Source organism: Astyanax mexicanus, unplaced genomic scaffold (assembly GCF_023375975.1).
Source record: "Astyanax mexicanus isolate ESR-SI-001 unplaced genomic scaffold, AstMex3_surface scaffold_37, whole genome shotgun sequence".
In the NCBI taxonomy this organism is placed as follows: domain Eukaryota; kingdom Metazoa; phylum Chordata; class Actinopteri; order Characiformes; family Acestrorhamphidae; genus Astyanax; species Astyanax mexicanus.
The window spans coordinates 1773454-1786799 of NW_026040047.1; the positions used below are offsets into that span (position 1 = coordinate 1773454).

Sequence of the window (13346 nt, forward strand, 5' to 3'; positions counted from 1 at the left end):
ATAATGTTAAATATGCATTGAATAGTAGGTGGCGCTATAGAGCTCATTAGAAACACATTTATACAAAATTTCCAAGAACCTGTGTTCTGACCACACTCATGTTGCATCTTCCAATAGTGTAAATTCCAATACAGCCGACTTCCTGTTGGGCTGAGCATAAACAAACTGTTGGCTAATAGATGCAGGATCATTATATCTATATGTTTCTATCAAATTTCGAAAATATTAGAGAAATTTATAGCTGGCCACAGCTAATTTATTAGCTGAACAAAATAGGGGGTGCTGTAGAGTCCTTTAGCTACACATGAAAAAGGTTAAAATATTCGTAAACTGTTTCAAAGCCTTATTTAGTTTACCAATTTTCGAGAGTTTTCAAGCATTTCAGGAATAGCAAATATGTATTGATAACATAGATGGCGCTACAGAGCTTGTGAAACACAAAAATTTAATTTCCAGATCAAAGGCCAGCCCACAACAAGCAGGTGAAGTATGTGATGTTTCAAGAGTTTTCAAACATCATAACCTCCCAAAAATTGAGTGCGAGACATTTTATTTTGAAACTTCCTGCCAAAGTGGCCGACTTCCTGTTGGGCGGAGTCAGGTAAATCCAAGTGTTCTTTGTTGTGTATAAGGAAGTCAATGAGTGTACCAAAGTTGCTTGGGCCCTAATAAAAATGCAGAATAGCATTTCATCGACTCCTGATTCAGTAATTTGTAGATCCACTATGAGTGAGTCTGTTTGGATACGTCCCTGACAGCTTTGCACATCTGGATTGGGGGATATTTACTGATTCTTCCATACAAAATTTTGTGGCGACAGGCGATGCATTGCTCTCAAGTCCTTCCATGAATTTTCTATCAGTTTTAGATCAGGGCTCTGACTTGACCACTGAAGGACATTAACCTTTCTATCCTTAAGCCACTGCTTTGTTTTTTTGGTAGTGTGTTTAGGGTGGATGAAGATGAATCTTTTACCCATCTTCAGCTGTCTAGAAGAGGTGTGCAATAATTCCCTAAGAATTTGGATGCACTTGGAAGCATCCATTTTTCCTTCTGCTTCACAGCAGGTAGGGTGTAATGTTGGTGGTGTGCTATGTTTGGTTATCGCCAAGTATACCGCTTGGAATTCAGAGCAAAAAGGTCTCATCTGACCATAAAACCTTTTGCTACTAAAATCTTTCATGTTTTTTTGCAAAACACAAATGAAACTCAGCATGATACTGTTTTAGGAGTGGCTTATTTCTTGCCACCCTGCTGTACAGGCCAGCCTTGAGTAAAACCTGTGCACAGGCCGAACAACCTCAGCTATACAGCCTCGTAGGTCCTTCAAAGTGGTGCTAAACCCTTTCCATGTCTTGATAATGCTCTGAACAGGACTCTTTTTTGTATATTTCTCCTAACTTGCGCCTTTCACAACTTTATTACGGAGCTCTTTTAAAACACCTTTCCAACTATAGTGTTAGCATGCACTACTAGAAGTGAACTCGTCAAAGAACAGCTGGTTTTCTTCTGAAACTAAGCAAAACCAGTACAACTGAGGTAGGCCCGTCACGATATTTTTTGCCAACGATACTGCGATAAATGATATTATTGGCATTTCAAGACCATTAAATGGCACCTATATAATGATAACATAATATAATAACAAAGAAATTACACCCTTTTAAAGGACATGAAATTTTCCATTTCTGTTTACGCATCTAAATTTTTTTGGAACCCAAAACATTTCCAGCTTGAATCAAATAGGTTGAGAGAGAGAGAGAAAGAGAGAGAGAGAGAGAGAGAGAGAGAGAGAGAGAGAGAGAGAGAGTGCAAACACAATAGACGATATCACGATTATTAAAATGATTGAGATCATGTCCATTTATTGAACGATGAGTCGATAATATAATTACTGTGACAGGCCTAAATTGAGGTAATTGATAAATCATTTTCAGTGTATAAATGTGAAAAAGGTAAGATTTTCGATAGCAAAAGATTTTCTATACGCACTGTAAGTATTAAGAATATAGAACTCATTTCACTCTATGGCTTGAATTAGATTTTTCAGGAGGAAATGAGAAAGATTTATCATGATTAATCGAACCAAAGTGGTCTAACAGCATAATGTTGACCAAAGGCAATAAATGAGAAACCACTGTTTTGGTTAGCTTACATCCAAAATGAATATTTTGAACATTTACATTTTTTTCCTATTGTATTGGTCACAGATACAGGGGTTTGAGAATGAAACTGAAACACCTGGTTTTAGAGCACAATAATTGAATGTGGTGACGGACAGTTCTGGTGGAAACAGGAGAGTTGAGGTGCACATTGAATTCTGCGTGATTTGATCAGCCGTGGTTTTATGTTTTTTGGATACAATCCGGGTTAGCACCCGAACATCCCTTTCAGACAGCTTCCTCTTACAGCGTCCACAGTTAATCCTGTTGGATGTGGTTGGTCCTTCTTGGTGGTATGCTGACATTACCCTGGATACCGTGACTCTTGATGCATCACAAAGACTTGCTGTCTTGGTCACAGATGCTCCAGCAAGACGTGCACCAACAATTTGTCCTCTTTTGAACTCTGGTATGTCTCCCATAATGTTGTGTGCATTGTAATATTTAGAGCAGAACTGTGCTCTTACCCTGCTAACTGAACCTTCACACTCTGCTCTTACTGGTGCAATGTGCAATTAATGAAGATTGAACACCAGGCTGCTCCAATTTAGCCATGAAACCTCCCACACTGTTTCGGTTTCATTGTCTAACCCCTGTATATTCCTTGTTACATTATATTAAAAATAAATAAACAAATAAATAATATAAACATAAAAAATAGGTAGTATCTGGTGTAAACACAATTTCTGGGTATTTTATACACAGGATTAAATCAGCAGCTGAATGATCTGAGAGTCTGACCTGCGCGACCTCGGCTGAACTCCTCATCAGACTGTGAACGTAACTGTTCAGCTCCACCTTCCTCTTGGACGCCACGTCCTTAATGTGAGTTCTTCCCAACACCATTTTGTTGGGGAAACTAGAAAAGGAAACACTTTGATTTAGAGTCTGAAGTGAAAGTTAGATGAGCTGTGGTGATCAGGAGAAGATCAGTCACTCACCCCGGCAGCTTCCACAGAGGAAACAGGATGCTCAGCTTGTTGTGTAGCTCCTGAAACTCATCAAAGGTGCGGAAAACAAACTGGGGCTCGTTCTGTCCGTCCCTCAGGACCCGCACTACATACGTCTGCACACAAGTGAGGAATTAACGGCTTCACCTCGTTCTTTACCACAGAAACACTTTATCTTTAAGCAGCTTAAAAATCACATCAAATCTAATTTATATGTACAATGGGTTTTAAAATGAATGTAAAACAAACAAAAGATCAACAACTCAATTCAGAACACGTTACTCAGAAAGCTAAAGGCAACACTAGCAGAGAAAAAACCTCCCTGAAAGCTTGAGGAAGAAAAAAAAACAGCATCCAAAAAGCTTTAATTCTAGAACCTCACAAAACCCCTATACTGCTCTACACAAAAATAGTTTATTTACTGTGCAGATGAGATACAGTTTCATCTCCCCACCAAAACTGAGGGGATGTACTTCAGGACTGAGGATTATATATATAAAAAATAAAAAAAACTCTTTTATTACAGGATGCCTTAAAAACCTTTAAATGGTCTTCAGTACCTATGTAATGTTGTGCTTCTGCAGAGGTAAACACTTTTTTCATACAAAAGTTTTAATTCACTTTCTAGACACTGTTTTGGAACTAATAAACAGCATTTTTTATTTGAATCTGAAAATGTTCCTGTTTAAGGAATATTTTAGTGTTATTAGGAATTATTAGGTTTAATTCTTTATTCTTTACTGTGGATCCATTGCTTATTAATCCCTGTTTGTAAGATTTGTGTTAATCTGAAGAGGATATATGTAAGTTTTTTTTTTTTTTATCAAGCTTTGAGAGAGAGATTCCTCCACCACTGTTTTCATTGGCTTGCTCATGCAGATCTCTGTAAAACTGCTCAGCAAAAATAAAGTGTGCTGAATGAATAAATCAGATCGTGAACCAGAGCTGTAGAACGTCTGAGCGTGTGACTCACGTAGTGCTTGTCAGGGTTGTATCTCTTCTGGAAGGAGTAGATGGAGGCGTCTCTGATCCGGCCGTCCTGTTTCAGCGTGTACGTGCGAGGAGAAAAGGACAGGATGGGCTCGTCGTTGGCTGGCAGGCCAGAGAAACGCAGCTGGGCCAGATTGTGGATGAAGAAGTTGAACTTGGTGGCCACACTGCCCAGACTGGACTCGATCAACCTGACACACCAAAAACAGTGCATTAGAACCATGTTACACAAATCTTTATCTAAAGACTTGTGTAAAGCTCAGTAGGGCTGCACGATATTGGTAAAAAAAAAATACATTGCAAATGTTTTTTTGTTTTTTTTTTACGATATGTATCGCAATATTAAACAATGCAGCCGAGTCAAAACCCGAGGAAAACAGAAAAACAACAGTAATCAGCCCTTTAGTCAGGTATTTAAACTGCTTTTTAAAAGGTAAGTATGAGCATTTTTTCAGCTGTAACTGGAAATATCTGCGCAAAACTGTGCTGGCCTGAGGTGCACAGCTTTCCCAACCCAACCATGTGGATGGAGGCCATGCAGTTACCTCATGTTTACTCCTACCCTCCCCCTCCCCCTTCTCAGGCAGCAGCAGCCTGTCACTCACACAGACACAGAGACAGCACTTTGTATTTACTTTTTGTGTCAAGAATCAAAACATTGCAACTTGACGTGTTTGATTTAATTGCCTTAAGTGACATCACACATCCTGCCATGTGACTATTGCGCATGCACACATCGTGATGACGATGCTTAAATGATACATCGTGCAGCCCTACACTTCAGTCAAGAACTCTGTACCTGGTGAAGAAGATTGTAGCTTCTGCATCTGTAGTCTGAGGCTGCAGAGCGTCGTACACGTACTTCAGGTCCTGAGTACCTGTCAGCTCAGGTAAGCCTGACTGCATCATCTGTCGTAAGCAAAGGTTAAAGGAGAACTCTGGATTATACATTATATATTTTTCCACCAACCAGATCAGGAAATGAGTGATTTAATAAAGGTTAGTCTGGGTATTTGCAGAAGAACATTTAGACTCTACAGGAACTACTTTTCTCGTATCTGAGGGAATTACCAGAGAGAGCAGGTTGAGGAAGAGGCTGGAATGTTTGCGGATGAGGTTGTAGGCTTGGGAGCACAGGTCAATAAACAGCTGGAACCGGCTGGTGGGTCTTTCCCCACCGTTGATGACGTAGGCCATGTCAGAGGTCAGGACAAACGGGGCGCGGTCCCTGAATATTAAACAGTTCAATCAAAGCACTGATAAAAAACACTTAATTTAAATGTAAGCTCTTTAATTTAAAGGATGTTCACCTTTTAAAGCTCCCGATCATCTGGGCGTGGCCGAGGAACTTGCCGAAGTCGATGTGGAACATGTGTCCAGTGCTGCGCAGCATGATGTTGTCGTTGTGGCGGTCGCAGATGCCCAGCAGGTAGGTGGCCACGCAGCAGCCTGCACACGAGTAGATGAAGTTCTCTGAAGCCTGCAGAACCACAACAATCAGAGATTCTTAACACAGGAATTAAAGTTTACAGCACCATTACAGACAAAACTCTTTAAATTCTTATATATTGTACTTTTTTTTTAAAACCATATTTTTTGTATGTCTATTTTCTGGTCTATTTCTATAAAGCAAATTTTAAGTGAAACAAGTAAGGAACAGTGGTGTTGCCATTTTCTCCTTAAATTTAGCAGTTCTCACTGCTCCTTTTTAGTCAAACGAAGTAAGACAGGGCGATATTACCCAGGGTTAGCAGCAGGCTACAGGCTTAAAATACTCACCTATAAATTGCGAAAGAACTATCACTTAGCATGGCTTGTGGCTTATACTGGTTCAGCAGTGCTAGCCAGGGTTAGCAGCAGGCTACACTTTGATAACACTCACCTTTGAACAGCGAAAGAGGTTAGCAGCTAATGCTAATACTGCTCCAGCATCAGTGCTAAAAAGAAGTTAAAACTGAAACTCCTGTCTAACTCTGTACTTTATCAGAGTGGCTTTACTGCTCCTTAATACCTGACTGGTAGAATTCATACATAAGACGCACTGGATGATTTTTGGAAAAGTTATAAAGGATTTCAAGTATTCCATTTTCACTGTTAGGATATCTATCAATCTATCTTTCCCAATAGACTGCACTTTACGAGGATAATTTGACAATTTAAACAACACAGACACTTTACCTGCACTAAAACACTTTATAAAATGATACTGCTCTTCATTTCACACTCATCCATGCTGCTGCATTTTATTCTTATTCTATATTCTGTTTTAATCCTACATAATAATGGCTAATAATAATAATGACATAATTTTTGGTGTAACTGGATCTGGTTCCACATGTGATGTGTATGACAATAAAGTCTCTTTAAATCCTTAAAACAATACAAACATACACATTTAAACACATTAAGAGCTGTGATAAACGCAGAGCTCTAGCAGATAAACTGTTACAGCCTCACAGTCACACTCGGGGGTCTTCACCTACCTTCTCATACTCGTCCTCAGCAGGGTTGTATTTGCGTAGCCACTCAGCCAGAGGCTTATCCTTAAAGGATCCTGTGACTCCGTACTCCACCTGAATCTTCCTCAATGTTTCTGAGGATGAGACCAGCTCCACCATACCTGAGTAAACCAACACCAATCTGTCACCATCTGTCAGTAGCACTGCACGATATTGGGAAAATCTTACATTGCAAATGTTCTTTTTTTTATACTATTTTATACTTTTTTGGAGAATGAAACTGAAACACCTGGTTTTAGAGCACAATAATTGATTGTGGTGAAGGACAGTTCTGGTGGAAACAGGAGAGTTGAGGTGCACATTGAATTCTGCGTGATTTGATCAGCCGTGGTTTTATGTTTTTTGGATACAATCCGGGTTAGCACCCGAACATCCCTTTCAGACAGTTTCCTCTTACAGCGTCCACAGTTAATCCTGTTGGATGTGGTTGGTTCTTCTTGGTGGTATGCTGACATTACCCTGGATACCGTGGCTCTTGATGCATCACAAAGACTTGCTGTCTTGGTCACAGATGCTCCAGCAAGACGTGCACCAACAATTTGTCCTCTTTTGAACTCTGGTATGTCTCCCATAATGTTGTGTTCATTGCAATATTTAGAGCAGAACTGTGCTCTTACCCTGCTAATTGAACCTTCACACTCTGCTCTTACTGGTGCAATGTGCAATTAATGAAGATTGAACACCAGGCTGCTCCAATTTAGCCATGAAACCTAAAATCCCACACTAAAATGACAGGTGTTTCAGTTTCATTGTCCAGCCCCTGTATATCGCAATATTAAACAATGCAGGGTCCATGACGCCACCAGCCCACACCGCACTGCAACTAGAACAGCACTGCTGAGGTATTGTGGGTATTGTGCTTTGTTGGTACGTCTGATGAAACGGTAAAATGTTTTCATGTTAAAATTAATAAAAAAAACAGTGAATTAATGAGTTGGGTATTCAGTCTTCAGTTAAATGATTAAATTCTCTCATTTATTTTGTTTGTAGCTTCAGCTTCTGACGTACCTTTATCTTTTCCAGTAGAAATGCATTTGAAGTTGACAATGCGCAGGTCCAGCCCCTCCTGCAGCCAGATCCGATCCATGATCCGGATCATCTGCAGCGCCAGCATGTCCTGCCTCAGGTCCTCCCCAACCTGTTTATAATATCTCACATTAATCACTGACTAACCTGAAATATAGAAATAATCGCTTTAAAAACAATTACAGCTTTAAACTGTTCTAACAGCACAGTGTCCTGATCCTTCCAGCAGAGGGCATCAGACCTACAAACCACTAAGACACAAGATACTTTACTACAGCTCTTTACTACAGCTGCTGGATGAGAAACTGAAGAAGAGCAATGAACCTGATCCAACCGAACCACAAATACAGTAAAATACAGAACACACTGCAGTAATAAGAGTAGACTGAGCATTCAGACTTCCTTTAGACTCTCAGATCAGTAGAAGCACTTCACAATAACATTTAAAGTTTAATAAACATGAAAGGTTAAAGATAAAGATGTAAAATCACGAGTAGAGTCTGGCTGCAGAGCTCCACTCTGAGGCTCAGCAGTTCTGTGGGGACAGAAATAACGCTCACACCACACAGAGCTCTTTCTAAAAGAATTAGTGAATGCAAGGAAGCTGTCTGTAAATAATTCTTGTAAATACATTGGCTTGCAAAAGTATTCATACCCCTTGAACCTTTTCCCTGTTTTGTCACATTACAATCACAAACATATTTCTTTGGACTTTGGATTGGATTTTATTTAGGGGTTTTAGAGTACTGAATACTTTTGCACATCACGCTTTTCAGATTTATATTTTTTTCCATTTTCATTTCACGTCACTATTATGTGCTACTTTGAGTTGGTTTGTCACTTAAAATCTCTCTAAAATACATTTTAAAATACATGTTTGTGGTTGTAAGGTGACAAAATGTGAAAAGGATTAAGGGCTTTAAATACTTCTGCAAGCCAGTGTATATCTCCACTGTTCCCACCTTAAACATGACATTGATCTCCTCTCCCAGAGGGTCTGCGTTGATCATGGTGAGCTTCAGCGGCACGGCGTTGGAGTTGAAGAAGGAGCAGGTCTAGTTTTAGGAAAGAGGAAAGAAAGCATTGCTGGATCACTGAAGTGCTGAATTAGGTAAAGGCATGCTGAGCTACATTATACAGTCCAGCCAGGATGATAAAATGAGTGGAGGAGGAACGAGGTCAGACGCAGGGTTTAGACTGCACTGGGTGTGCACGCTCTCCTCCCTACAAACAGGAAGAGATTTAGAACAAACGAGGAACATGAGGAAGTAAATCACACACACACACAGCAGTGCACTTTCTCACTGCTGCTGCTTGAGCTCAGCTCCTTCTATACAGCTGCTTTAAACCTACATGCTGTACAACCAGGGTTGCCAGGTCCAACAAAAATATCCAGCCCAAAGTCAGTCTAAAACCGACTTAGTGTACGACTTAGTGTACGACTTAGTGTACGACTTAGTGTACGACTTAGTGTACGACTTAGTGTACGACTTAGTGTACGACTTAGTGTACGACTTAGTGTACGACTTAGTGTACGACTTAGTGTACGACTTAGTGTACGACTTAGTGTACGACTTTTTTTTGTTTATTAGGGATTTATAATCAGTAATACTATTACTCATAAAATCATTAAAAATATTAGTGTTTTATTAGTTCTTTTATAACAGTTTTATATTCTAGTTAACATTTAATAGTAACATAATTAACAAGAAAACAAAGAAAGAACTGACTTTTACTTTTACTAATTTCTGTTTTTGGCCCTCCTGAACTTCTCTCCTATCTAACATTTTTGTTAATTGACTTGTGATTTCTGGTTACATTGTGGTTAAAGCTTTGAAGGAAGCTTTTTTGGCATGACCACAGTAAATTACAATGCTGCCAAAGCATTAATTAATAAAAAAAACATTAGACATGAATTATCATTGCAATTTACTAGATATTGGTGTAGATTATATTGCAGCTATATGGAGTGTTAATTACTGAATTAACCCACTCTCCCTCAGACTGCGACTCTCTCTCTCTCTCTGTGTGACTCTTGTTTTTTGGTGACCGCAGTCATTTTTAAAAGTAGTCCCAAAAAAAAAAAAAAAAAAAAAAAAAAAAATGCATCCCGCACCCCCCTGAATTTTCACTCGCTACTGGATTTTTAAATAAACCCAATTTGCCGGGTAAACCATAAACCTGGCAACTCTGTGTAGAACTGATGTACAGTAAATGCAGCTCAGGATGGAAACTGAACTATAAAGACTCACTTTTGTGTTGAGCTCCTTGGCGACTAGGCTGGGGCTGAGGGGGAGTCTGCAGTTACTCCTCTGGAAGAAAGACTGCACTCTCTCCAGGCCTTCCTGAAGCACCACCTTCAGAGAACAATACATATTTACACACATATTAGGGATACAAAGTTCAATAAACCCCAGAGATTTAATCAGAGATGGGTCAGATCCAATCCTGTATCAGTATCAGAACCCACATTAACATCATTAACTAATCGGACAGACAGGGACGATCCACAGACCACCACCTGAGCAAAAGGATAAAAGAGCTTTACCATGAGTCTATCAGGAGTTATTGCTAGCCAAATGAATGGAAGACTCCACCAGGCAGCGGACTCCCAAAAGCAACAGAAAGTACAGAGAAGTTGGTTTCAATTCCCCCATACTGCCCACTACATACTCAACATGGCACCTCATGGCAAAGAACTCTCTGAGGATGTGAGAAACAGAATTGTTGCTCTACATAAAGATGGTCTAGGCTATAAGAATATTTCTGACACCTTAAAACTGAAATACAGCATGATGGAAAAGATCATACAGTGGTTTTAAAAACACGTCCCTCTCAGAACAGACCCAAGAAGTTTCTAACTTTCACCAGCTTTGTGAGGTCCCAGAGGATTCCAGTGTAAACCTGTGAAGCTCTAGTGAACTCCATACCCAAGAGATGGAGACTTAACCTGCTGCAACCTATGTATGTTTTTTTTTTGGACTACTTTTAAAAATGACTGCGGTCACCAAAAAACAAGAGTCACAGAGAGAGAGAGAGAGAGAGAGAGAAGAGAGAGAGAGAGAGAGAGAGAGAGTTAAAAAATTTAAACCAATTCAAAACAGGACGTGCTGTTTCAGCTTTATGAATTAATGAACACAGGATCCCAGTTTATAATCTGTGTCAGAATCAGTCAGAACTGGCACATCACTATTTTTAATGAGGCCAGTAGAAATGCTTCTTAACCCTGAGAAAAACCCAGAGCAGATGTTTTTAAATCTGGACCTTGAGACCTGTTTCTGTTACATGGACTTCATTATCCTTCATAAGGTGCGACACTGCATGCTCAATAAATGACCTCGAACATTACTTCGGTTTACAGCGAAAACAAAATCCAGGACTGGAAACTGGATTCACGGTGCAGGTTTGATGTAAATCCAGCAGCTGTTTCTTACCTGTCGGTTTGAGCTGCTGGCCTGCCGCACCTGTTCGGCCAGAGCTCCCAGCAGCTGCACCAGCCGGGTCTGCCTCTCCAGCTCCGTCCTCAGCCTGGTACCACACAGGCAGAGCAGAGCCCCCAGCACCAGGCTGTAGCGCTGACCGAACGCTGGGTCCTGCACTGCATCCCGGAGCAGCCTGGATCCAAACAGAGCAGAAAGAACTTCTTAACCTCCAACATCTCAAAACCCTCCACCGTATTAACCTGTTCTACAGTACTAACCAGAACAGGTAGTGAGCGATGTTGACGTTCCCTTGTGCTCGAGACAACAGGAACATCACCAGAGAGCTCTTCAGGTGGCACTCAAACTTTAAGGCCTGGAAAAACAGCACTGATACTTTAACAGCTGAATAAAAACCACCAAACACACACACACACACATATTACAGAAGAGATAACTACTGCAGTGTTAAACGTGATGCACTGTTATCGTGCACACGTGCATACCTGTACGAGCTGAGGCAAATAATCCGTCAGTTCATCATCACTGCAGCTCTCGATCCAGCTCACAGCCTTATTCCGAACTTCTGTATCTGCAAACCTGCACAACCAGACGATACAGTGCTCTTTCTGTTAACATCTCAATTTTATCTGAGAAACTAAGAGTTAATAAAAATAAATAGTTCAAACTAATTATGTTAGTATAGACTAGTGCATCTCAAAAAAAATGATTAAAAAGTTATTTTATTTCAGTAATTCAGTTGAAAATGTGAAACTCATAATATATAGATGTATTAAACACAGACTGATCTATATTAAGAGTTTATTTATTTTACTGTTGATGATTATGACTTGTTTCAGAAAATTAGAATATTATATAAGACCAATCGGTACTTTTTGCAGTGTGGGCAGTGTGCCAAGTCCTGCTGGAAAATAAAATTGTATCTTCATCTTCAGACACTTTATGCTTCCCTCTGCTGACAAATTTTATGGAGATATTTTATGGATTTTACAGCAGGATTTGGCACAGTGCCCACACTGCCAAAAGTACCAACTGGTCTTATATAATATTCTAATTTTGTGAGACACTGATTCTTGGGTTTTCATTGGCTGTATGTAGGGTTGCAGCGGTAACCGGTTTCACGGTATACCATGGTATTAAAATGCACGGTTATCATACCGTGTGTGTTTGCTTATTACCGGTAAAAGTCAAGCCAGCGGAGAAACTCACCCTAAAGCGCTGAGTTATCCTAAATGTGGGCACGCAGGTACAGGCGTGAAGTGCGTGCTACGATGGATTCACGTGTCCGTGTAAAGGTCCTGGCCGGACTGGATGTGAAAGACGCCATTCATTTACATGCGTTCATTTTCTAATTCTGACGTGCCTGTTTTTCATATGTTAAAACCAGACTCGCTGTGAAAGCATTAAAATAGAAATCTCTATTGTGAGGATCATGTCAGAAATAAATCCCCTCTTTCTGCAGTATCTGCTTATATACCAACTTGGCAGTAAAACGGACGTTTACAACAGTTGTTGATCAGACACTGACCCAGGCTCAGTTTATCAGATATTAAATAATTTAAACTTAAATAATTGTACTGAATATTTTAAATACAGGATCTTTACTTCTTAGAGGACATGTGACGTGTGTAACGTGTGTGTATGTGTGTATATATATATTATATATTTATATATATATATATTTTTATATACACTCTTAATGCCCTTAAGAGTAGTGGAAAAACCTGGTTTCCTTCACCTGATGGTGTACAGCTTATTTTTTTTAAGGAGACATTATCTATATTATTGTTCCAGGTTTCTACAATAAATAGTTAATTGAACAAAAAACCTTTGTTGTAATTTCTTTAAGGGTCAGTTTAATAATATATGTAACAAACTGTGATACCGTGATAACCGTGATACCGCGGTATTTTCTGAGACGGTTATCATACCGTGAAAATCTCATACCGTTGCAACCCTAGCTATAAGCTTCATAATCATCAACAATAAAAGAAATAAACTCTTAAAATAGATCACTCTGTGTTTAGTACATCTATATATGAGTTTCACATTTTCAACTGAATTACTGAAATAAAGTAACTTTTCAATGATATTCAAAAGCTTTGAGATGCACTAGTATATCATCATTATTAATGTATTAATACATTTATATATATATATATATTCAGATATTATATGGACTAACAGAGTAACAACCCTAACTATAAAGCCTGGAGCAGTAAACAGAGCAGGGATAGGTATGTTTTGCTGTTTTATATG

At 39.5% G+C, this 13346-nt stretch overlaps 1 protein-coding gene across 2 annotated transcripts in view; it reads right to left on the reverse strand.

Annotated features, from left to right (window-relative positions):
* Positions 1 to 13346, reverse strand: part of pik3c2a (phosphatidylinositol-4-phosphate 3-kinase, catalytic subunit type 2 alpha) — a 55895-nt gene that overhangs the window by 5263 nt on the left and 37286 nt on the right. For both annotated transcript variants that reach the window (XM_022679940.2, XM_022679941.2), the window contains exons 17-29: positions 11573 to 11666; positions 11348 to 11442; positions 11082 to 11262; positions 9900 to 10004; positions 8610 to 8702; positions 7630 to 7759; positions 6586 to 6722; positions 5413 to 5582; positions 5174 to 5330; positions 4902 to 5011; positions 4086 to 4293; positions 3104 to 3228; positions 2904 to 3021 (exon numbers count right to left, since the gene is read on the reverse strand). In XM_022679940.2, coding sequence (XP_022535661.2) covers positions 2904 to 3021; positions 3104 to 3228; positions 4086 to 4293; positions 4902 to 5011; positions 5174 to 5330; positions 5413 to 5582; positions 6586 to 6722; positions 7630 to 7759; positions 8610 to 8702; positions 9900 to 10004; positions 11082 to 11262; positions 11348 to 11442; positions 11573 to 11666 — 1723 coding nt within the window. The remainder of the gene's footprint in view (positions 1 to 2903; positions 3022 to 3103; positions 3229 to 4085; positions 4294 to 4901; positions 5012 to 5173; positions 5331 to 5412; positions 5583 to 6585; positions 6723 to 7629; positions 7760 to 8609; positions 8703 to 9899; positions 10005 to 11081; positions 11263 to 11347; positions 11443 to 11572; positions 11667 to 13346) is intronic.